The sequence below is a fragment of the Aspergillus neoniger genome, assembly GCF_003184625.1.
Source record: "Aspergillus neoniger CBS 115656 unplaced genomic scaffold BO87scaffold_3, whole genome shotgun sequence".
NCBI classification, from domain to species: domain Eukaryota; kingdom Fungi; phylum Ascomycota; class Eurotiomycetes; order Eurotiales; family Aspergillaceae; genus Aspergillus; species Aspergillus neoniger.
The window spans coordinates 40,742-63,332 of NW_020291131.1; the positions used below are offsets into that span (position 1 = coordinate 40,742).

General features: G+C 49.9%; 9 protein-coding genes across 9 annotated transcripts; 3 read left to right on the plus strand and 6 right to left on the minus strand.

Moving 5' to 3' along the window:
- Positions 1-145: 145 nt before the first annotated feature.
- On the minus strand, positions 146-2,230 carry BO87DRAFT_393094 (uncharacterized protein; the record flags this gene model as incomplete). Its single annotated transcript, XM_025625040.1, has 8 exons — positions 146-376; positions 486-489; positions 719-863; positions 1,065-1,299; positions 1,477-1,558; positions 1,779-1,881; positions 1,932-2,084; positions 2,149-2,230. 8 exons carry the CDS (start codon positions 2,228-2,230, stop codon positions 146-148), a joined length of 1,035 nt encoding a protein of 344 aa, XP_025483966.1.
- Positions 2,231-2,624: 394 nt separating this feature from the next.
- Positions 2,625-4,349, minus strand: BO87DRAFT_442732 (uncharacterized protein; the record flags this gene model as incomplete). Its single annotated transcript, XM_025628066.1, has 6 exons — positions 2,625-3,180; positions 3,260-3,435; positions 3,540-3,769; positions 3,832-3,939; positions 4,059-4,146; positions 4,234-4,349. 6 exons carry the CDS (start codon positions 4,347-4,349, stop codon positions 2,882-2,884), a joined length of 1,017 nt encoding a protein of 338 aa, XP_025483967.1. The 3' UTR covers positions 2,625-2,881.
- A 2,014-nt stretch (positions 4,350-6,363) lies between these two features.
- On the minus strand, positions 6,364-8,229 carry BO87DRAFT_412351 (putative glycosyl hydrolase; the record flags this gene model as incomplete). The annotated part of the gene is made up of 2 exons (XM_025626492.1): positions 6,364-8,183; positions 8,226-8,229. 2 exons carry the CDS (start codon positions 8,227-8,229, stop codon positions 6,370-6,372), a joined length of 1,818 nt encoding a protein of 605 aa, XP_025483968.1. The 3' UTR covers positions 6,364-6,369.
- A 1,334-nt stretch (positions 8,230-9,563) lies between these two features.
- On the minus strand, positions 9,564-10,183 carry BO87DRAFT_298771 (RBM8 family RNA-binding protein; the record flags this gene model as incomplete). The annotated part of the gene is made up of 2 exons (XM_025619072.1): positions 9,564-9,797; positions 9,926-10,183. 2 exons carry the CDS (start codon positions 10,181-10,183, stop codon positions 9,564-9,566), a joined length of 492 nt encoding a protein of 163 aa, XP_025483969.1.
- A 1,359-nt stretch (positions 10,184-11,542) lies between these two features.
- BO87DRAFT_298715 (uncharacterized protein) lies at positions 11,543-12,408 on the plus strand (the record flags this gene model as incomplete). The annotated part of the gene is made up of 2 exons (XM_025619071.1): positions 11,543-11,574; positions 11,649-12,408. 2 exons carry the CDS (start codon positions 11,543-11,545, stop codon positions 12,406-12,408), a joined length of 792 nt encoding a protein of 263 aa, XP_025483970.1.
- Positions 12,409-13,199: 791 nt separating this feature from the next.
- Positions 13,200-14,809, minus strand: BO87DRAFT_403349 (Bax Inhibitor family protein). Its single transcript, XM_025625762.1, has 2 exons — positions 14,127-14,809; positions 13,200-14,066 (listed from the first exon to the last, which is right to left on the minus strand). Exons 1-2 carry the CDS (start codon positions 14,642-14,644, stop codon positions 13,583-13,585), a joined length of 1,002 nt encoding a protein of 333 aa, XP_025483971.1. The 5' UTR covers positions 14,645-14,809; the 3' UTR covers positions 13,200-13,582.
- Positions 14,810-14,866: 57 nt separating this feature from the next.
- On the plus strand, positions 14,867-16,019 carry BO87DRAFT_372627 (EKC/KEOPS complex subunit CGI121/TPRKB). Its single transcript, XM_025622338.1, has 3 exons — positions 14,867-15,153; positions 15,204-15,326; positions 15,382-16,019. Exons 1-3 carry the CDS (start codon positions 14,992-14,994, stop codon positions 15,694-15,696), a joined length of 600 nt encoding a protein of 199 aa, XP_025483972.1. The 5' UTR covers positions 14,867-14,991; the 3' UTR covers positions 15,697-16,019.
- A 239-nt stretch (positions 16,020-16,258) lies between these two features.
- On the plus strand, positions 16,259-19,011 carry slx4. Its single transcript, XM_025622339.1, has one exon. It carries the CDS (start codon positions 16,338-16,340, stop codon positions 18,795-18,797), a length of 2,460 nt encoding a protein of 819 aa, XP_025483973.1. The 5' UTR covers positions 16,259-16,337; the 3' UTR covers positions 18,798-19,011.
- Positions 19,012-19,626: 615 nt separating this feature from the next.
- Positions 19,627-22,280, minus strand: BO87DRAFT_442735 (uncharacterized protein; the record flags this gene model as incomplete). The annotated part of the gene is made up of 4 exons (XM_025628067.1): positions 19,627-21,009; positions 21,075-21,305; positions 21,371-21,408; positions 21,461-22,280. The coding sequence occupies 4 exons, from the start codon at positions 22,278-22,280 to the stop codon at positions 19,627-19,629; spliced, it is 2,472 nt and encodes an 823-aa protein (XP_025483974.1).
- Positions 22,281-22,591: the final 311 nt, after the last annotated feature.

The window sequence follows — 22,591 nt, forward strand, 5'->3', positions numbered from 1 at the left end:
AATAAAAGCCGCCAGATGATTGTTTCGGTGAAGGGCCTCCGTTCGGACTGGCGTCCCGTGGTTGGTGGGCGCCGCTGCCCTTTTAGGGGTTCGTCTTGTTCCTTTCTCAGCAGTGGTTCGGTTAGTGACTGTCGGACCCAGCATTTCACGCCCCTTGGTTCGCCGCTGCCCTCCTTAGCGGGAACCCAAATCCCCTGAAGGGGGGGCCACTCATCACCGCCAACGAGGTGTCGCTCTCGGAGGAATGGCGATGATCCTCATCATCCACCGCTAGTAGTATGACGATGATCCATGGCCGATGATGTAGAGGCATGATGCTGCTGAGGTTGGATGGCCCTTTTACAATGTGATTTTTGGTTCCCCTTCCCTCCTCCCCCTTCCCTTCTTCTGGTTCTTCTTCTTCTTGTTGTTGTTCTCATTGTTGCCACGGATCAATCAACACTCGCCAACATTAACAGGACGGCTCGTCTTTTCCACTTTCCCACCCCCCTCCCCTGGCACAAAAGTCACCGAATTTTGCATAGCTCCATAGCGAAGCGAACCTTTCATTTTCTCCATTCCCCCTTAGCTCCTCCTAGCAATTGCCGAGGCGGCGGCGGATCATTAAGCCACAAAAATGGCATAAGAGTGTATCAGTACGTCAAATGGGGCGATAATAGTCAGTCAGTCGGACCTAGTCAAAACGTTCTCATCAAGTCTTCAGGGGAGGTCATGCAACGTCGATCGAGCCATCGGATTCGTGGCTTTGCCTCCATCGCCGCAAGACGGGGTCAGGATCAATATCGGAATGCTTCGCTCGACCTTTCTCTCATCGTGCCTCCCGCTACCCTGACTAGTGCCACTGATAATGCACCTAGACGGTACTACAACCGGAGGTATCTCCCCCCTCAGTTACAACCAAAAGTCTTGTGATTGCCACCACTAGTGTTTTTTGCCTGCCGTAGACGAGATCCCAAAAAAGCACATCTATCGTCTGCCTGCAGCAATAGGAAAAACGATGCATCTGTATATGGAGGAGTTGTACTTTGTGCTGGATGATCATGTATCGTCCTTTTAGTCCCAACCCCCCCAATCTGGTAGTGGAGGTGGGCTGGCGTACTTTTCCTTCTCTGGTCGGATTTTAAGCTCCACCACAAAGGAAGTCAACGGCTTGGGGCAGGACGATCCATTCCCGCGGGTTCGACACACCTTCTGACGGATTATGGCTGGGAGCGAGTGGGAGCGAGTGGGAGTGAGCAGCCAAAGCAGAACCAGGAAAGGATGTGCAGGCTGCCGATCCATCTCTCCCCATCCATCGCGCTTCGGGAACATGTGTCCATCGGAACATCGAATCACAGGGTTGATAATGTGACGAAAGTTGATTCAGATTTTCCCTTTTTCTTTTTTGCCCCTGGACTATATGGGGTACCCCGTATGGCGCCTTCTTAACATAACACTACTAACTGGCAGGAGCCATGTATGCATTCATTCATCTACCGCGCGACAGGGATAGGATGGCTTCCGCGCATTGCCATTCGTCGGTGCTTTGAGAATTGGTGGGCAAGTGTGAGTTAAAATTCTCCAGCCCGGCTAGGAATGGACGAAGGAAGCTTCCCGATGGTCGCGCGATGAACTTAAGAATAATAATGATAATGGTAATAAAATAACACACAGATACGGGACCCGAGATGGTGGGAATTAAACCTCAATAGAAGAAATTGCTCGACCATGGGTGAGGCTTCGGGGAAGACGCGCGCAAAATTTTCTTTCGCAGCTTAAAGGTCTTTGCGCGCGCTGACCGTCGCCGCTCACCGTGGTTCATCCTCGGGGCAACTTCAACTATGACGGGTGAGAACGTCATGAAAGTTCCTCTCATTGGACCTGTCTGTTGCCATTGCTCGTCTTGTTTGATACTTTGATTGAAATTTTGGAGCATGTCTCTTCTTGTCCACCCCCTTTGGCGGATGGTACTTTCACTTCCCCGTGCTGCAATGTACCTGACTGGCTGAATGCAAGGCTCAGCCCCGGAAGCTCTGACAAAGTACGGAGAAGTCGGGCGCTATCAGCACCAAGACACACAGGTCCCATCGATCTGATGGATGCAACTGAAACAAGTCAACGTCACGGGCGGAGCGACTAGTTATCTCGTAGGTTCTATCAAAGAACCACCAGCACCGAACAGATCGCATCTCAGCTCGACCGCTAGTACAATCGTGGCGAATTTGCAGCAAGGCGCTGCAGTTGCATACATGAGCCCCAACGGACGATGTCCGGAACGTTCCCCGGTGGCTACATTAGTTGCGCTGGGTCGGCGAAAACATTGCAAAGGCGATGTTCCGCGTCCTACTGGATGAGAAGCTCATCGCGAAGATTGGTAGCTTGGTACGCTATACCACGGAGCTATTCCTCACTCCTCGCTAGACGCGTTTTTCCCCTATGAATCCGGTTATCAACACGAGGTCGAGCAGACCTGCAGGATGAGCCCCCAACTGCAATTGAGCAGCAAGTGAGCGAGCTCCGTTTTCGATGGAGGGGATGCATTCACCGGGGAGCGTTGAACAACAGAGTGCAAACTAGCCAGTGGAAAGCGTTCCTTGACCCCCGCATCGGTGCATGCAGTCGCGCTCCCCACTCAGAAAAGAGAGCGCGCGCGAAAGAGCTTGTGACCGGATGGGACCACGGCCGAACCCTTTCCCTTTCCTTTTTCTCTCTTTGGGTCCTGACTTATGACAGTTGTCCACTGCCCGATGAGGATTGGGATCAGTCTTCCGCCGTATGAAGATAGGCAGATGAGGAGGCTTAGCATGAAATCGGCAGCCGATTCAGGTAGGTAGGCACGTCAGGTCCGACAGTGGTAGTAGAGGGGGCCACCTAAGCAAGTAAGGCTAAGTCTCAGTCAGAGTTAGTTACTGTGAATACAGTAGTGTAGTAGTAGCCTAAGAGAGGGGGGAGAAGCCCGTGACCTCATAGTGGACAAGCAGGCACCCAACTTGCAATGAAGCATCCTCTCTGGCAGCTCTTCGAAGCGACGGGTGAAACCGAGAGAAGCGAGGATTCCCCGAAATATTACCATACATACAGGAGGAAGAATACCAATGATTACGAGGATGTAAGGGTACCACGACTGGGCGGCCGCGTGACTGCCTTCTTGCTCCACTCGCCCATTCCATGGTTGACGGCCAGCATTATTATTCTTAGTTCCTGCCTACTACCCGCTACTATCGTCTATCTACCCTACCTGTCTATCCATTTGTTCCCTTCTCTCTCGCTCATTCGTGACTATGTAAATACCACATACCGCAACCCCACGACATCCCAACGGGAACCACCTTGTCCGAGCTGTCCTCGCAAGTCAGACACTTGGCTCTTACCCCCCCCCCCCCCCCTCCTCTCTCTTCCGTCCAGTGTCCACTTACCGGGCAAGCTCCAATGAGCCCAGTGAAGGTCAATGCCACCCTGGCGAGTGACGATAAAGAACTGCCGATTTGGGATCGGCTAGTGGCTGAGGGGATTCTCCGCTAATAAGGACACTGCTGAGTGCTAAGACTCCCAGCAAGCACCAACAGTCATGATGCCAACCCGAATTCGGTTCTACCTGGCTTGATGCCTTTACCCGATCATTTGATGTCGAGGCACGATGATGAAGGATCATCGCGACCCTGACACTTAACCCTTCGTCTCCATACCTGTTCAGATGTTGTTCAATGCTCTCACAGGAAATTAACACTAGGAGACCTGTCTGATTATCCCTCGAGTATCCACTCTCCACAGACAGAGCACGGAGGACGACCTGTCCAGCAAATTTACTCTAGTCTACCACATTCCATCCATCCACCATCATACACAGTACACCTCGTTCAAGCCACCGATCGTCTTGCACAAAGAGAAAAATGTCTGTGTGGTGTGTGTGTGTGTGTTGCGAGAGAGAGACCTGATAACATAGACTTGAGTTGCTGCCGCCTACCCTCCTCCTCCCAACCCAGTCAATAGCCAACGCAGCCATCAGTGCAGAAACGGTCAGCCAGGAAACGCCCCCTTAAACCCATCCGGCAGGTCCATAACATCCTCCTACTACTGACTGGGGTCATCTTCCCATGGAAAATTCTTCCCCTCCTTATCGTATGGTCGGCAAGGCACAGGCACCCTACCCCCGTGGTTAGAGACTTACTATACTGTTATATGTAGTTCCACCTAGTGCTTCCAGAATAAATTAAATGATTCCTCCTAGAACCTTGGGTGTCCACCACCATCAACCAGGGGAGGGATAAAGGGGGGCACAAGGTCAATGCGCCTGCGTAGTGGCTTTCCCTTTTTCTTTTTCCCTTCCACCCATGGTCCCCCTCCTTCATTTCTCGAAAGTAGATGCCCATTTCATTCCAAAACCTATTATGGGGCCTGAGTATCCACGGGCCCTTTAGTACAGCTCACTATAGTATGGGTTCGCATACTTCGCTTATGAGTTTAAATAACCATCACTAATAACTATCCAAACATTATATAGACATAGATTACTAATATGTTGAAGGGCTGACGATCTATTTGTTTGATAGTATTGGGAGCTGCAGTGCGTGGTTTCTTCTACCCATTGGACAGGCATCTATACAGTTTCCTCAGACTTTGCTGGGCATTTAGATCAAGTGCGTGGAGAGTAGACATACTGACTACAGATGAGTACATCGTAGATACTTACCCCTACTAGTAGTTATCATATGTTGATGAATAGAGGGCTAATTAATTAGCCTGCTATGGTTTCAAGCAACAACATCTGATAGTGTTAGCACCTGACCTATTACTTGAGTAGTCACGTAGGTAACTAACTGCTAGTTAGGAACTTCATTCCGGCTTACATCATTTCAACCAGTTACACAGCAACCAACTAACTAAGTAGATAGTTGAGTCTGGATGAGAGACACATGACCCAGCTCATTTCATCATATCACGTTACTTGCTGCAACTTCTCAAGATACTCCGTCAATAGTCACAATAACTACTTACCTACCTACTTACCTACCGACAAAGTAAAAGAAAATAAGAAGAAACAAAATAATCGATTAAACCTGTCCGGTGATATCATCATTTATCCTCACTACTTACCCAACGAACTAATCACCTTACATTTCCTTCAATAACTAGCTAGTTCACAAATTCATCCATCCAGTCAGTATACACTGCAATGCAGCAACTACTAGCTATACACTTTAGTGCCAAAGTATTCCATCCAAGACCCCCAATCCAAAAAAAAAACACAAAAACAGAAAAGAAAAAAAAATAAAAAAATCAATAAAATAAAATATACGCCCCCAAAAAGAATAACCCCCATCTACTACAGTAGTACTCACGGAGTACTCCGTACACCTTTTTACCAACCTCTCCCAAAAGAGAAAAGAATCGAAAAGAAACAACTACTAATTAACTAATTACCTATGAAGTAAGCAGTAAGCAGTAACTACGGTCCGCAAGCCATTATATTATATAGTCGGTCAAGCAGAAACAAAAAAAAAAAAAAAAAAAAAAAAACCACCCCCAAATCTCACACCCGCTCATCAACTAATCCAAATAGACAACACATAACAACCACAACAACACAACAACACGGCACGGCACAGGACGGCACAACACATTCCAATTCCCTCCGCTCCGCTTACTATGCCCATAAGTAAATTAATATCCATCCAAGATGGCAATAAAATTCAATGACATGGCCGGTCTCATCCCCGGGGAAGATCGGATCGGGGGGCCGAAAAAGCAGCAGCAACGCGGGACGGCACGGAGGGATTGAATTACTACCAACCAACGTAATAACTAACTACTGTACTTTCAGAGTCATACCTGTCTAAGTACTAAGTTACTACTGTCAAGGAAGAATATTATCCGGAGGGTTTACTCTAATCGGCAGGTAGTAAGACATCCCATCTCATCATCCATTGGGTTGGGTTGGGTAGATTCTGCCCTTTTTGGTCTATTTTTACTTTTTAAGTAAATGCTGGCTGAGCGCGTTTGTCTAGCCGAGCTGGCGGATGGATGGATGGGGTCAATCTGGTGATCCTGCCATGTGCGATGATGTTGATGATGATGTCGATGTCGTGGCTTTTCCCCGGTTTTTCATTTCCCCGGGTTCAACTAACGCAGGCTACGGAGGTTTCTTCCACGGCCATACTGCTGGCATCGGCTTATGTGGCAAACTTGTTCTGCTGATCAAGACATCATGCATGTTCTGTGTATGTACGTAGGTGAGTATGGCTGCCGCGCCCTACAGATGACGAAGGTAATCGTGCTTCCAAACGCCTGTTCCGGTCCTAGTGTAGGTATTCCTGAAACTCCCTAACATACAATCAAACCAACCAACCCATTTGTACAGCAAGTGCTAGGCCATCGGCCGAATGACCCGGATCATGCAAGCGACGAGGTCGTCTTCCACTGGTACAATGCCCGCAGCACCGCGACACCTCCTGACTGTGTCTCAACAGTGCGTCCGCGGCCACGATCGTTGTAGTCGTTCGGCGCATAATCGCGCTCTGTGAAACCCGACCGCTCGGATGCAGTTCCCCAGCCCTGCAGCTGTCGTGTGGAATCGAGTCCCAGCGTCTCGTCTTCGCTGGGGCCCTTAGAGCCACGGCTGCGGAGAAGTCCCGTCAGTGCCTCCGAGTCCTCACCCTGCGCCCCATAGTTTTGATAGTCGATCGCCCCCTGCGGCAGAGGACTCACGTCGGTGGCGGTGGTGTTTCCCCACCACTCCCCGATCTTGCCGTCGCCATTCTTGGTCAACAGAGCGGCGTTGGCGTTGTGCTCGATCCAGGGGCGGTATGTTCGGCATCGTGCTTGGTGCCACTCGTATACGTACTGCCAGCCGTCTTCCCCGTCCCCTGTGCGGTTGGCACTGGCCAGAAAACGCAATTCCTGCGGCCGGATGTCTCGGCAGAACTCGGCCAAATGATGAAAGAAGATACCTTTGAAGGTTTGTCCATTTTGGGAGCAGCTCCCGGAAGAGTCGCACGCATCTTCCAACACACCTCCGCGGCCAAGCCCTTCCCACTGCTGACTGCCTTTGTCAGGCCATCCGGTAGCCAAGAGCACATCATTGACCAATCGGTGCCCGTCAGATAGATACTGCTGCAAACCGGTAGCTAACCAAAGTCCCCTTAGCCCGCTAAGGATCACTCCCTGGTTGTATGTATATACCATGGTGTTGAGAACATCACATTTGCGCGTGCCAGGATCATCGGCACTCTTCCAACCACTGATATGGAAGCCATCGCCATAGAGGCCATTGGCACCCGTCATATTTGAGGCATTTAGCCACGAATATCCCTCGATGGCGGCCTGCAGATGAGTTGGGTCGTGAGGGTAACCGTCTGACCAGTTCTCATCGTCCAATGTGGTTCCCATAAAGGGTGAATCAATAAAGTCTCCGGGGAAGTAGAGATACATCCCGATGCTAGCGGCTATGTACAGCTCATTGGTGATGGCATTTTTGTAGGGCGTCAGGTAAGGGCTCCAGATCATCCCGCCATTACACAAGGAAACGTCCCAACCCCCGGACGCAAGACCATAGAACACACGTGCCCGATGAGCCGCCGGAGACTGAAACTGGGTTCCATGCCAGAGGCGTTTTGTTGTCTCGTTGGGTGAGAACGGGTCATCGTAATGCAGGTCGCTGTGCAACACTTGGAACTTTATGTTCTCCAGCCAGCCCAGAACAACCCATAGCATGTCATCGAAAGCCTGGTTTCTTACAGCAAAGGCATCCTCACCGAAGTAGAATGCGGAGGTTTGGTCAAAATAATGGTTAATGAGATTCTCGAATCCCAACGAATACTGTTCAGTTATATCTTTCGACTGTTTGCGATTCCCGCTAGCATTCTCTGAAAGAAGGTCCGACAGTACATCCCCCGCCGTAAAAGTCAGTGAGGAGAGGGTGGCGGAGACATGAGTCCCAAGCACGGCAGCAGTCCAATCGATACTAGTAGGCCAAGTACCTTGCCAAAGCTGGAAGTAGTCATCCTGCATCACATTGAGAGCATCCAGCAAATCGTTGTAAGTGCGGCTTATCGAGCCGATCGGTTCACTGGGCCTCTCTGGAGCAGGAAGGGGGAGCTGCTTTGACGGGGGATCGGTTGAATCCTCCAGCGGAATCTGCGCATTTGGAGACAATGGCGCAAGGACGTCCTGCGACCGCAACGCCAGCGCATTGGTCTCAGAGAAGACTGCAAGCAAGCAGAGCAACCTATGAATAGCAAGTAACGCACGCATATTGAAGGCTTTCTAGTTGCAAGTCCCTCAAGCCCGCAGTGAACGACTGGTCTCGTGGTCCTGGACCTGGTTCCTGGTAACCCAGGGCGGAGGTACCGATAAGCAAGTGTTCGAGTAATGATTCGAGGTAACAATACGTGAGGATTGACTTTAAGTACGCAGAACTCGAGACAGACGCGGGGAGAAAGAGAGCTCAGAAAACCGCCAGCATCCAACGAGCAGCGAGAATCTCATGAGGCATATTTCAACAGTCAATGGTCCCCAGGGCGGGCCATGAACGAGGGAAGGAAGTGGCGTTGAGCGATAAGTTTTGACGTTCGGCCGTTGCGGGGAAGGAAAGACCCCCGGGCTTAACTAAGCCAGCCATTCGCCGTGCTTTTCAGCCCTCCGGCTGACTCTCCGCAGCTCAGCTGCTGCCCTCTCCCTTCCAGCCTCGTCCTCTCCACGCTTGATCGTCGGGGCCTCGTTCTTGGTATTCCATCACGCGCCTGGGCTGCGGGGATCTCATGCCCGATTCCTGCCCGCCCCCATCGACCTTCTGATCGATCCCTCGCAGAGTCTTATATAGTGTGCATCTCACGCACCTCTCTGATGACCAATAGCAGTCATTCGGATCTACAGAACTCTATCTGGACTAAGGGTGTTGGGATGATTGATGTGAGGTCGAAAGACTTGCCCATGTGCTGGACGGAAGGTGAGATCAATAGAGCAGGAATGCTACAAGTATAGCCCCATCCACATGAGCATCATGGGCAGTGGGTTTCATCTGAATTAATCTTGGAACTAGTAGAAATTTTGGGATATCCTGGCTTGATGTATCATGCGAGCGAGGTTCTGCTTTAGCTAGGTCAGCAATGAGCATTCGAGAAAGCCACGAGACAAAACAGCAGCGGGAGTGATGACAGAGGTCAAGAGACAGAATCGAGAATAGGGATGGCAAAGGGAAAAGGAAAGGGAAAACGGGCCGGGATGCCGAAAGAACATTCTGCACATACCATATCGCTGATTATTTACGACGCCGGCAAATATCTCCTCTGGCTGCAAGCCTATGAGTACCCTCGTTAGAGGAGCATAAAACTGTTGTAAGAGATATTGCCGGCTGTAACCACTGCTGCTCACGGCGCCCATCCAACCGTGACCAACATGCGCGCATCAAATCGACATAGTGTCGTCTGAATGGCTCAACAGCCGTGTAGTCCTTGAAGGCGAAAACAAAGGCAAAATCAAAACGCTAGACGCGACGAGGCAAGAGAAAGCAAGATATAAGGTGCCTGCCAAGGTCATAAAGTAGAGTAAACAAAAGTCAACTCCTCAATGCTGCCACAACAATACGCCTAGTCTCTAGCCTCCTCCGCTCCAGGGCTGCGACTCCTATCGCGGCTCCTGCTGCGTCCCCGTCCACCACGGCCACCTCTTTGTCCAGCATTCTTTCCTTTATTGTTAGATGGGGGTGGCCGCACAAAGGCGAAGTCGACCTGGATTGTCTGGTCCAGCAATTTGGATCCGTTCAAAGCCTTGATGGCTTCTGAGGCTTCGGGGAGGGTGGAGTATTCAATCAACGCGTAACCCTGACAAAAGCCAATTAGTATCCATCTTATGATCAAATGAAGTGTAACTGGTCCAAAAGAAACAGAGGCACATTTCCAGAAAAACCCTAGAATGAATCCTAGGCAGACGAAGAACACCAGACACCTACCTTCACGTAACCCGTCCGGCGATCGAGGTTCAGATTGAAGTTCTTGATCTCTCCATATTCAGCAAACAGATCCGTCACGTCCTCCTCGGAGGCCTCTTCATGAATGTTAGTCGCGATGATAATCCATCCTTCGATACTGCGCACTGCAACAGCTGACGCTTGCGTTCTCGGATCAGAGGTATTGTTGCCCGACTGCGCGGGGACCTCCACCTCTTCCTCCTGCGCCACGGGAGGGTCGACTTCCATTTCTGTAGACATGATGGGAGGGAGGTGAGACTGGATTGACCGAAATTAAAGGCTCGAAAAGGGTGGATAAAGGGAGGGATTTTGGTCCAAGGTGGGCTGTTCAATGACCAAACTGTTGCAATGCGATGGATCTTCGCGAAGCTTGCGGTGTGCTTATGTAATCGAATGATATCCAACGACGGTCAATGTTGATGGCCATTTTATACCACTCTCAATGCCACCAATATTCGTCAAGAATGATTATCGACAGAAGTATTAAATATAGGACTTGTGAGAGGAGGTTTTATGTTTGACTGATATGTAGAGGCTTCTCCCGAAAGCCTTTCATAGCACTTTCATATACGCAGTATAGTATATTGCACCAATGAAATACTAAGACGTAAGAAGAGCAGATTCGCGATTTACAAATCAGGGGAATTGTAACACTAGACGATTTATAATTCTCGGCCTTTATTGCAGCTCTAGTGACTGCTCATCAGTCGGATGTATCGCAGTGAAAATATATGTATAGTACTACAACGCAAGCAGATAGGGTCAACTAGAACTACTGAGTAGTGTATCTAGATGCTCATAGCTGAAAGATGCAACAATTGCAATAACGAAATGCTCATAACAATAAACTCGAGATATATACTACTCCTACAAAGAGCTGTGGGGATAAAACAGGCTCAATTCTAGTAGCTAGCTCGGCTGTATCCCATGTACTGTATACCTTTTAACGATCAAGTCCCGCCTGCAAATGTTGTTATCCAGACAAAAATTTCTCCTGGTTACAAATTTCAATCGTCTCTTCACTGAGTGAGCTATCATTCAACTGTACTTACTAGCGGCATAGTATAGCGCTTGTAATCACTCTCTATCACCACCCTCATCCTTTCGCAGAGAATGATAACATGATGTCGATGAACAGGGTAGATATGAGGGATTTATGGGACTCTCTGTTAAAGACACAGAGAAATCTAAGCTGAGAGACATTCACTGCCATCAGTTATTATACTGACGCCAGCAGTACTTTGTAACCATGTCGTGAATTCCTGTGTTCCTGCTGAGGATGGTGTGCTGGATCTAGTCTGAGTAGCTGAGAGCTGATAAAAGAGCTTTCCCTGTGTACTTTTTTGCTACTGTAGGAACAGAGCTTTGGCTGGATATCAGTGAATCAATTCCAGCCCCTCGATGTGAATGTGACAAACACGGCGACAACATGAGCCCCGTCCTCATTCTAGCTGCCCCTGTGGCCTTCTTCTCCCTTTTGCTTGCTCATCATCATCGATATAGACAAGCTATAACCCAGGTATTCGAAGAACCACCCTTCTCCTCTCAATTCCAGGCAAAACTTTCATTCATTGAGCGATAAAGAGAGACTGCGCCGCGATGAGCGGCAAGTCAGTCTCGAATCTACCCTGGTGAGCTCGATTTTCGGCAATTTCCTCTCCATATAAGCAATAACCAGTCCTCTAACAAATCAATATCCTGACAGTGACAATCTCCAATGCTTCTGCCACTTCCGCTCCCCCAAGCCATATCCCAGAATCGAAGCAGTTCTGACAGGCTCTGCACCCGACCAAGTCCGCGAGCTGCACCAGCCAAACAGCAAGCTCGATATAGCATTCGACGTGGTAGGCTGCATCATGACATTGAACGAATGCATCCACGATCCTTCTCGACCAAACATTGGCTACTCAGTCAGTCTGATGATCAAAGCGGCAAACACCCACTTCGTGAACCTGGAAGGCCTTGAAGACCACTCCCTCCTTCTAACCATTCGAATCCGCCATTCAGCATGCGCCGTGAGAGGCAACAAGATGATACTGAAGGAAAAGTCCAACGGATACTACCCTGACCCTCCATATAGTCGACTCTACAATGATCTGTTCGAGTGCCGTTGGCCTGAAAAGACGCTCCAGGTTCGTCTGCCTGAGGAGAGATGTCGACGCTGGAAGACAGTCGCTTTGATATTGAGGACTTTCGGGCAGATCAATGGAGACAGCTACTGTCATATGGCGAATATGATGTTTACTCCTCGAGTGGGTGGGCTTAATGTGCGTCAGATCAAGAAGGATATCAAGATGGAGCTAGCGAAGAGTGATCATAGGCGAAGGGAGAATCCTGTGTCTCCTGAGTACACGGTTACGGTTAACGAACCGGAGAAGATTGAGAGGCTTAATCATGCTTATGAGGTTCATCTTCTTGCGTTTATTCACAGCTCGTCTCGATTTCTTCGGCCACAGTACCTGTAGGCTGTCTACAGAGTAAGGAGAGCTTGTGTGGAGAGACACGTTATGGCGGAATGCGGTTCTGTTTCTCATAATATCGTGGTGAAGTTTGTTGATGGGATTCAAGGTACATAGTTCAGGCGTCTGGCGTCCAGTGTTGCTTTTCTTTCCTAGGGATAGGATGATTGGAGATTTGCAAAGATGAACTGTATCGGGGTTTGCGCAGACTGTCGAAGTTTTGCCAGTGATTTTACTTTTACACGAGGTACGATGTCATGAAAAAGAAGCTATGTGACTGTATGTTGAATGATATGTTTCAATAGCCCAAATCTCCACAAGTTTGGCAGTGAGCCTTCACTGAATGATATTTTAGAGTAGACTGAAGAAGAAAGGAAATACGTCTAGGCAAATGATTTGATACGGATACTTTAATCCAAATTTATAGAACTATTGGATGTAATAGGTCAACAATGCCTAGTTAATGCTGAGAAGCTTCATCACACGTTCTTCTATCTACTCTCTGAAGAACACTGCCGATGTGAACCTCTTTAGGCAAGATTGGGAGCGACAATGCCTGATATATCTCCCATAGTGCATGAAGCTATGCATACTTGTACTTTGTATATGTCGAAAAGGTGGTAAAATCACGACCCACCGTGGCAATTCTGACCGACTATTCTACCTTCCTACCCCTACCTTGTATGATGTCATTAGAATAATTCTATTAATAGGTGCGAGGGTATGAGATGGAGAAGCTGGAGGTCTATAGTAGTCTAGCTTTACGATGGTAGTATATACTTCCTACGGATAGCTTTGAATGTGTTCATGGTGATGGATTAAGAGTGGAGATTAATTGATTTCCACCTCTAGGTATCGACAAAAGTAAGTTCCATCGGATTTCTCTGTCGCCACGGTCCCTTGTCACCGGGAACGGCGTGGCTGACCCATGACCTCGTTGGCCAAAAGTGCAGACAGATAGTTGTTGCCCTTCCATATACAGGCTGAATTATTTGGTGGAAACCATGCAGCAAATACTAATACAATCGAATTTTCAGAAAGACAAATGCCACTTAGTTCCGAATCATCGTAGTGTCCGAGACCGTGTATATTAGGGTGCTGAGTGCAATGAGATGCTCATGCATTTGGGCACCCTGGCGTTACACCAGGGCGATCATAGAGTTGCAAATGCGAAATGCGTTTACCTCCGGTTGTTCTGGCGCATGCCCAGGATCTGGACCATACGGACGAAGATGTTGATGAAGTCCAACTCAAGGCTGATACTCTCGTTGACGACATCCTTGCGGACCAGGCCTCTCTGAGCCATGCGAGCGTGGTGGAGGATCTTCTGGACATCATATAGGGTGAAACCACCGAAGACAGCGAGACCACCGTACAGCCAGATCTTCTCGGACCACATCAGAGCGCGGGTGGCAGTAGCGGGGAGGACAAGAGGAGCGAAACCGGAGAGCGCGACAATGGTCACACCAGCGAGCAGAGGAGCACCAAGGTACATGTACTTCTCCTGCTTAGCAGTGGCACCGACGAAAGCAATGGCACCCATCATTCCAGCGGTGTAAAGACCAGCGCGAGCAAGAATAGCCGGGTGCATGAACATCAGGGGAGACAGGAGCGCGGCCTGGGTGACGTTGAAAGCGGCCCAGAGACCATACTTCATTACGTAGCTAGTGATTTGTCAGTAAACTGTCAAATAGGAAAACAAATGCGTTGGTGCAAGTACTTACTTGTCAGGGTTCGTGTACAGAGTACCATACATGGTTCCGACGCTGGCAACCAGACCAAGACCGATGACAGCCCAGGGGCTGGCAGCCATCAAACGGTAAGACCATCCGTTGGTGTGCAGAGCGCGAGCAGCGATACCAATGATACCAATACCAAGTCCAGTGTGCATAAACGTCTCGTTCAGGTAGCTGCGCTCAAACGGAGGCATGCCACCATCCTCTCTGGTTTCGCGGTTGAAGATGAAGTTCGTGGCCAGGATAGTACCACCGATGATGGTGGCGCCGTAGATCAGCTTCTGGGTGATGTTGCCACCCTGAACATTGTAGGAAGGCTGCATGTAGGTGCGACGGAAAGCATTTTGGAAGGTCTGACGGGACTTTGCGAAGATGGAGATGGGACTGGTAGGCTTAGACTGGGGCTTGAAGGGCGTGTTGTGGATGAAACGGGCGCTATTCGCAGGTTTAGAGATTTGCCGAAGCGCCGTAGGAACGGCGAACGGGCGTCGCAAGAAGAACGCCATGATTGTGACGATGATGTCGAGGTTGTTGGAGATGAGGAGAAGCGATGGAGAGCGGCGGATGGCCGGCTATAAGAATGATATCAGTCATCCGTCGGCCAGCCGCTACGGTCGCCCGAACGTTCGAGAAGTGAAGTCACGTGGAGATGAGCGCGTCGTGAGTCAGCATCACCGCCTCGGCGATAAGTTGGCGGGGGAGGGGAATTATCAGGATTTAGGACTTAACGGACTTGCACGGCTACACTGCTATTGTCATCATCTCGGCCCGGAATTCTACAACTGCGTACTCTCTTCGATTCCATTCTCGATAATTCCCTTTTGGACTTCACCTCTGCGTCACTGTTCCCATCATGTCTGCGCCATTATTAGAAACGATCCACCTTTCGCATCTGCCTCCGTCGATGCCCGTGCATGTCGCTCTTTATCGGGATGTGCAGAATGCTCCGTATCTTCGCCAGCAGCTCATGTCCGCCAATGCGGAATTTGAGTATGCTTTCATTGATGCAAGCACGGTACGAAGTCAGTATGTCTCTCGGCGGAGCGACAGCTAAACATACTGCAGGTCCTCTCAAGAACACACCTTCTCTCCGCGGTTTTCAGAGCAGTCAATGATTATATGAACGGCCGCCTCAAGTCTCGGAATGTGCATTCTGAGATGGTCTTTTCGCTAAGCCCCGCGACAAATGTACGTCTACAATCAGCTACCAACCGACTTCATGGGCAATGCTGACCACATCTAGATTGCTGAATCTTTCCGCAAGTTCGGCATTACCGATTCCACAAAAGACTTGCTAGTAGTCAAGCTTTCCGTGACTCCGGAGATTACCCACGATTCGGTCGCAGCCCATCTGGGACAAAATGTTGAGGGAATGCCTGTGCCATTCGACGACGAAACTCTGTCAAAGATCTCTGACATTGCAAAGATCAAGAAGGCCTACAAGCTGGGAGCGTTGAACACTACGCCGCCGAACCAAGCAAACGACACCCAGGATAATGGCATGCGCCGGCTTGAACTGTCAGTTCTGGGAGCGATTGCTCTGCGGGGAGCGACTTGAACATGATCTTGGAGATAAGAAGCTTTATCCTACCCGATCTCGCTCGTTTGGGGAACCAGAGCCCTGTAAATCGGGCCAGCCATATGCAGAATGTCTGCACCATCCGACAGTCAGAACTTCTGGCCGATGCCGTTTCGAAGCATTTGCGCCCAGGAGCTACGTCTGTGCAGATAGATGTCTGGCAAGAAATACCCATGCAAGATATGTCTATAAGAGTCACGATCAGTACATAGAACGCAGGGCCGTCATTCATAGAGTCAGTGTGGAGCACTGATTACGGCTCTTTTTCTACACAGAAATAATACTTTAGAAGATGCTATATGTCCTATATTCCATTTTATATATAATCAATTAATACATCACCTTAATGCTTCAAATGAAGAACATACCTTGGTTGCCCTGCCCACCGCATCCCCCATCCCAAAGCGGTAATCATGCAACTTTGCCAAGCCCGGCAACTCTCTCCGCATCATCGCGACTGAATCGATCTAGACACCCACCGTCCGGAGCTCACCCATAGAGCATAACACCATGCTCACTAGCGCATGGGGGAACCATTCTTAGCGTACAACACTCACCAACCCGAACGCGCGCTACTGCCGACTAAACGATCATCCTGATCTTCGTTGCGACTCGCCACCATGTCCGCCACCGCGGAGGTCCTGGTGCTTTCCTCCTCGCCGGAGCGCAATCCAGTCCATACGCCAGCGCCGCCTGCATATGATCCCGAAAGGCTCTTCGGATTGTCTCCAGTAGACGTCGAAACGACTCCGATACCGTCTCCGTCTGAGTTCTTCTGTCCTCCGACGCATTCTAAGTTTTTCGAGGTTGGGAACCGAGTCGATGAATCGCGCCGCAAGGGATTCCGCAAGAATTCCATCAACTTGACGAATGATGAATCGGCTGTTATAACGCTAGAGGAAGAACCGGCGGCAGATAAACCGAAGCGAAGGGGTAGGCCAAAGAAGGAGCAGAAGAAGGCTGCGGAGGAGTCGGGGTCGTCTGTCGTGGGCAACGAGAAGACTACTGCGAAGAAGACTACGACAGGTGCGAGTAAGAAACGCGCTGAATCTGCGGCGAAGCGCTCGAAGCCGGTAAACAAGACGATATCAGGGAGGGTTGCGAAGGCAGGCAGTACGCAACCTAAGGAGGCTGGCGAGAAGGCCATTTGTCCGTTGACGCCACCGGCTGTTCTGTCCCAGAAGACTACGAGGGATGTGCTTGATTGGGAAAGGGATGGCTTACAGCTTGAACAAGCGATGACGCGGAGATTGGACTGGACACCTACAACAAATAAGGCTAAGGAAGTCGTTCAGTTGGAAGGGAAGTCAGGGCCAGATGATACTATGAGGGGCTTTGGTAACTTGTTGTCAGAGTATGGATTTAATGGGCCTGCTGCTCCAGCAAGCGACCATGTGCCCTCTGATAATGGTGGACCGACGAAGCGAAGGCGGATAGAGCTGGTTGATCCCGGAGTATATCCTGCTTCCAGACAAAGTGTTGCCGACGATAGTGAGAAGGATAGCACAGAGGGAACCCGCAAGTCAACACCAGCCGCACGAAAGAAACCCACGCAACGTGCCAAGAAGTTCACCACGCTCACTGCCCGTGTGACAGCGAAGTATATCAACGAGTCTACAGAGGGCTCAGATGTCGTGGAGGAAGAGACACCAAAAGCGAAGCCTAGAGCTTCAAAATCAAAGAAAAAGGGCCAGGAACCCGAGTTTGTGGTGCTCTCCCCCGAAGAAGCTGCCAAATCCCTCGATGATCAGGAGCTGGTATTCGGCACGTGCAGCCAGTTGGAGCGGGAGGACTCACCCACTACTATAAGAGAGCTGCAGGCAGCTATTAGCGAGTCGGAACGGAGCATGACACTGGAAGCCGGCGGTCGTCCGCACCGAATGCAGAGCAGGGGGTCATCTACAGTATCGCGTTTCAATGGCTCAGGAAACTTGTGGTCAGTCGCATCTCGAGATGTCGACGGTTCACTAATGCACGTGGAGGTAGTGGATTTGGTGAACTCGCCAGATAGATCTGGGACTATTACTCCGGATGAACAACCTAGCAACGTCAGGGGAGAAGCTGAAGCCGAATGCAATACCGGCGATATGAACCCTACCCAGAAAGATAGTGACCAGGCGAAAGCCACTTTGACAAGCGAAGCACAGCCTATTATACCTGCTCCGACCACCCAGACAACGAACAAGACGGCTCAGAATGCCACATCCGTTTCCCGCAAATCTGACCCTAAGATGCCGCAATACGAGAACTTCACAGATGACCAACTATCGAAACAAGCCGCCTCATTCGGCTTCAAACCACTCAAAAACCGGAAGAAGATGATCGAGCTGCTCGAAAAGTGCTGGAAAGCAAAGAACGGCATACCATCAGAGATGAATGACGAAAACGCACAGCAGGATCTGTCTGCGGACCCTGCACCAGTACCTGCCCCGGGCAATAAGCCAAAAGGAAAAGGCACGACACGGAAAACCACCACGAAGGCGAAAGCCAAACCTCAATCTGATGCACCATCAAAGCTAACAACAATAACGATATCCACGCGCTCAAACAGCCCCAACCCCAACTCCATAATCTCAACATCACCTCCCAAACCACCCCCCTCCTACGCCAACGTCGAAGAGATCGAAGACTCCGAAGACGATTCCGACCCCATCCCATTCCCCTCCCCCAGCCGCCTCCTACCCAAAACCCTCCAAACGAAGCACAAACACACCCCCTCCCTACCCACATCCAACATACCATCAAGTCCTAATCGAACTACAACCACATCCACCTTCAAAGACCCAGAACCCCCCGCCATCCTCCACCCCCTAACCGACCAAATCACCAAAGCTGTCCGCGCCCAATCCGCAACCCGGACTGCATCATCCCGCACACAGAATACTCACACGAGGAAACAAACCTGGCATGAGAAAATTCTCATGTACGACCCCATTCCTCTGGAAGAGTTCACGACATGGTTAAATACAGAAGGATTGGGTCTTGTGAATGAGGACCGGGAAGTCGGGGCGGGGTTCGTGAGGAGGTGGTGTGAGAGTAAAGGGGTGGTTTGTTGTTATAGGCCGAAGAAGAGGGAGTGATGTTATTCTCTTTTTCTTTTAATATAGATTATTTTGGATTTGGAGTGGGTTTGGGGGCTGGTGCATTGGGAGTTTACACTAGATTATCATTGTGTTGATTTTTGGGAGGGAGTTGGTTTATAGCTCTGAGGTGGTTGTTGGAGTTATGGGTGCATGTAGTATACTAGAGGTCTTGGATTAGGTTAGGGTTTGGTTTGGGTTCATTGGTGCCGTGGTTTGATTGGTTCGTAGCCTGGAAATACTATACCCCTTTACTTGATCTCGAATAACATCACTAAGGTAGAGCAACTACTACTAATATCCAGCATACTACTGAAGACTTACCAACATCTTCTAATCATGTGAATTGAATAGAGGTAAATGTAGATATCATTTCAAACAGCAATGCAAGTCCCATTCATTAGGAAGCCAAATAGGAAAAAAATTATATTAGACAGACGCTGTCCCCAAAAAAATAACAACCTAACCATCAAACAACCCGAAAACGTTTATCGATTCGTAAACATATCATATCCATACTCATTCATCATATAATCTTTTCATCATATAGTATATACCACCAAACATAGGAGGGAGATTTCCCCCCTTCTTACTACTACCACCATGTCAAACATCTCCAAGCCTAGCCTAGAGGGGAAAGCCTAAAGAGGATAGTAGTAGTAAGTAAACAAGCAAGTCGTAGAATAACTATTCTGGAATAGTATGTCCACAAAAAAGGAAAACTCAAGCAACTGTCCAACTCCTTAGATACCATACCCTCTACCACAGAGAACCCAACACCAACGCACCCAGAAACTAGCACCAATACCCAATCAACTATAGTCTGCTGCTACTGCTGCTGCTGCTGCTGCTTCTTCCTCCTCCCACCCCTCTTCGCCTTCTTCTGAGGCACATTATCAGTAGCAGCAGTAGCAGCAGTAGCAGTAGTGGTAGCCGCAGAAGTCGGGGGCTGCGAAACGCCCGCCGACGATGACGGCACACCACCAACCAAACTCATACCTTCGTGCGGGTAGCCCGCAGCAGCAGCGGCAGCAGCAGCAGCAGCAGCAGCACCCCCGGGCATGCTCGCCCATGCTAGAGCGGCGGCGGCCTCAGGGCCATAGAGATTGAACTCATTTGAGCCCAGATACTGAGTGAGAGCATGGTCGGATATTTCGGGGTATGTGGAGCCTGCAGCGAGTTGGGGGTCGTCTTGACCCTGCTCGTAGGGGTAGTGGGTTGAGTACCCCGGGGTGTTGATCTGGGGGAGGGTTTCGTAGTTGGTGTGTTGGCTTTGTTTGGGGGCGGCCATTTGTTGTTGTTGCTGATGCTGATGCTGCTGATGCTGCTGGTATTGGTATCGGGCGAGGTCTTCGAGGGCATTGGGGTGGACTTGTCGGGTGGATTGGGTGTACATGTTGTTGTTGTTAGTGTTGCTGTGTTGCAAGTTGGTGTTCTCGGGTCGGGGGAACTGGGTGGAGGCAGAGGATTCGGTCGCAGGTGGTGCTGGAATGGTGCTGGAGGGCTGCGCAGCAGCATGGCGTTGCTGTTGCTGTTGTTGCTGCTGCTGCTGCTGCTGCTGCTGGAAACCCGGGGGAGGGGCGAAGAAGGGCTGATTGGGCATGTATGGAGTGCTAGGTGGGAAGTTGGAAGGGAATTGGCTCGCTGCCAGATGGGTGAGTTGAGCGTTGTAAGTGGGATCTTGTGGCAGGCCAGCCTGCTTCGGAAGCTGGCCCATGTTAACCTGCGCATAACGACCCTGATAAGCCGCGGCAGGGGGAGCTGTGGGATATTGTATAGTTCCCTGTTGACGGCCCGTCGGGTGTGCGGGCCTGGTGCCATTATCAACATGGCTGGGCATGGCTCCGTTCTGCTGTGGTCCAGAAGGCCCCTGTGCTTGGGCCCTGGAGTTTCTTCCAATATGCTGGTCAAACAGTTGTCTAACCTTAGACCCCGTCGGATCTTCAAATCCTTCCGAGACGTAGGCCTCGAAGCTGGCATCGCCCATGGTATTGAATTCAGGATGCCGCTCTGGATGGTCCTCGGGGTAGGGATCCAACGGAGAGGTTATCAAGTCCTCCAGATCACCGGGTCCGTGGGTATTGAATTCAGAGGGGTATTCATCGCAGTTGTTTGGGTTCTTTCGGCTCTGCTTGAGATAGCGTATAGTTTGTTGCATAACGATTTTAGTAGGATCCACGGCCAGAGGCTCCTCGGGAACTGGAGTGATATTCTGGATATAGTAACGGTGATGTCAGCGAGGGATTGATCGAAATGTCTGAATAGAATAATGCTTACCGCATTTTGAAGCTGTTGCAGGAGTGCTTTCACTCTGCTGCTGAGTGATCGTGCTGCCTGTTCAAGGCAATTGTTCAACCACTCCAGATGTATGATCCTTCGACGCATCAATATAAGGGCTCCGCGACGCTCAGTGCGAAGCCAAATTGGATCAGTAACCCAACAAATTCTGTTCTGATTCCTGCAATTCGAGCAGCCGAACAGACCTTTGTCGCATTTCGCTTTTCGCATCTAATTGACAATAAAAAACGGAGTCAGTCTGGGCAACAAGATCACAATGAAGGGTATCAACATACTTTGCATAGGTCACAGGCAAGGGTGGTCCGGGAGGGATCTTTTCGTTCCTTAGTTACCATTGTCACGTTTTCTGGATTCTTTAATCTTACCTCTCTTTGACTTCCTTCTTCTCTTCGTCCTCTTTCCGGTTCTGCTTTCCTCGTCACTTTCATCGTCAAATTCGCTTAGCTCTGCGTCTGTATCGTCCGGTTCACCCGGCTTAAGGGGCTTGGCCGGAATTTTCATTGCGTAGGTTTGGCGCATTTCAAGTGAAGCATCTCGCTTATCATCCTTGTCGTCACCTGCATTCTCTGATGAACCTTCCTTATTCTTGTTCTTCTTGGAGGCACGGGTGGTGGCGTTGCGAGAGCCCGGAGGGCGTCCTTTTCTTTTCTTGGGCGGCGCTGGGGCTTCCTCTTGAGGTACTTGTACTTCGGTAGCCGCCGCTGTAACAGGATTCTCAGTGGGTGCATTGCTGCTTTCAGCAGGGCCTCCGTTGGCAGAGGTAACCTGACTGGCAGAGACACCTCCATCCAGGGATGTCTGGTCACCATTGCCCCCGGCTACACCTTCGCTCGCAGACAAGGGCTCCTCAAAGAGGCTAGTAACGTTGTCTGCCATTGATGCAGATGTTGTCGGCATCATGTCAGACGTTATGCTTTCAAGGACAACTGGGAGATAAGTAGGGTCCAGGTTTTGTTGCAGTTCTGCTTCTTCGAATACACCAGCTTGAGCCCGGTTGGTAGATTCCATAGCGTCGACAAGATATGCATGATCGCCATACAGATCTTGAGCATCAGCGTCATCAAGCCCGGCGTTACCAAAAATGTCGTCGGGGCTCTGGAGCTGCTCCTCGCTCGATTGCCGTTTCACGGCCCGATTCTCTTCGTCCCCAAGACCAGCTTGGTCGAACGATCTCTTCGCGGCCATTGTAAGGAATTGACCGGTAAGTTTGCTCACGAAGGGGAAGAGACGTGCAACGTGCAAGCAAAGTATACCTAGTTAAGAGAGTTAGAAGTCTTGTGAGAGGGTGATTATTGGAATGATGCGTGTCAGTAGCAAACAGTGTGCTGCTAGGGAGATATTGTATTTCGGCACGATCCAAGAAATAGAACTCCCCTATATAGTCAAAGGTGAGATGCTGTTAGTCCTTTGGTCCCTAAGATCAATATCATGCAACAAGGACAAGGGGTTTGTTGAGATAAGTAACAAAGAGCATCTTTGTTTATCGTATAGAGAAT

Coding starts and splice junctions, on each gene's coding strand:
- slx4 (XM_025622339.1), top strand. CDS start 16,338: ATGTCCGCCACCGCGGAGGTCCTGGTGCTTTCCTCCTCGCCGGAGCGC.
- BO87DRAFT_372627 (XM_025622338.1), top strand. CDS start 14,992: ATGTCTGCGCCATTATTAGAAACGATCCACCTTTCGCATCTGCCTCCG. Junction 15,154..15,203: donor CTTTCATTGATGCAAGCACG/GTACGAAGTCAG, acceptor AACATACTGCAG/GTCCTCTCAAGAACACACCT. Junction 15,327..15,381: donor CGCTAAGCCCCGCGACAAAT/GTACGTCTACAA, acceptor GACCACATCTAG/ATTGCTGAATCTTTCCGCAA.
- BO87DRAFT_403349 (XM_025625762.1), bottom strand. CDS start 14,644: ATGGCGTTCTTCTTGCGACGCCCGTTCGCCGTTCCTACGGCGCTTCGG. Junction 14,067..14,126: donor CTGTACACGAACCCTGACAA/GTAAGTACTTGC, acceptor ACAAATCACTAG/CTACGTAATGAAGTATGGTC.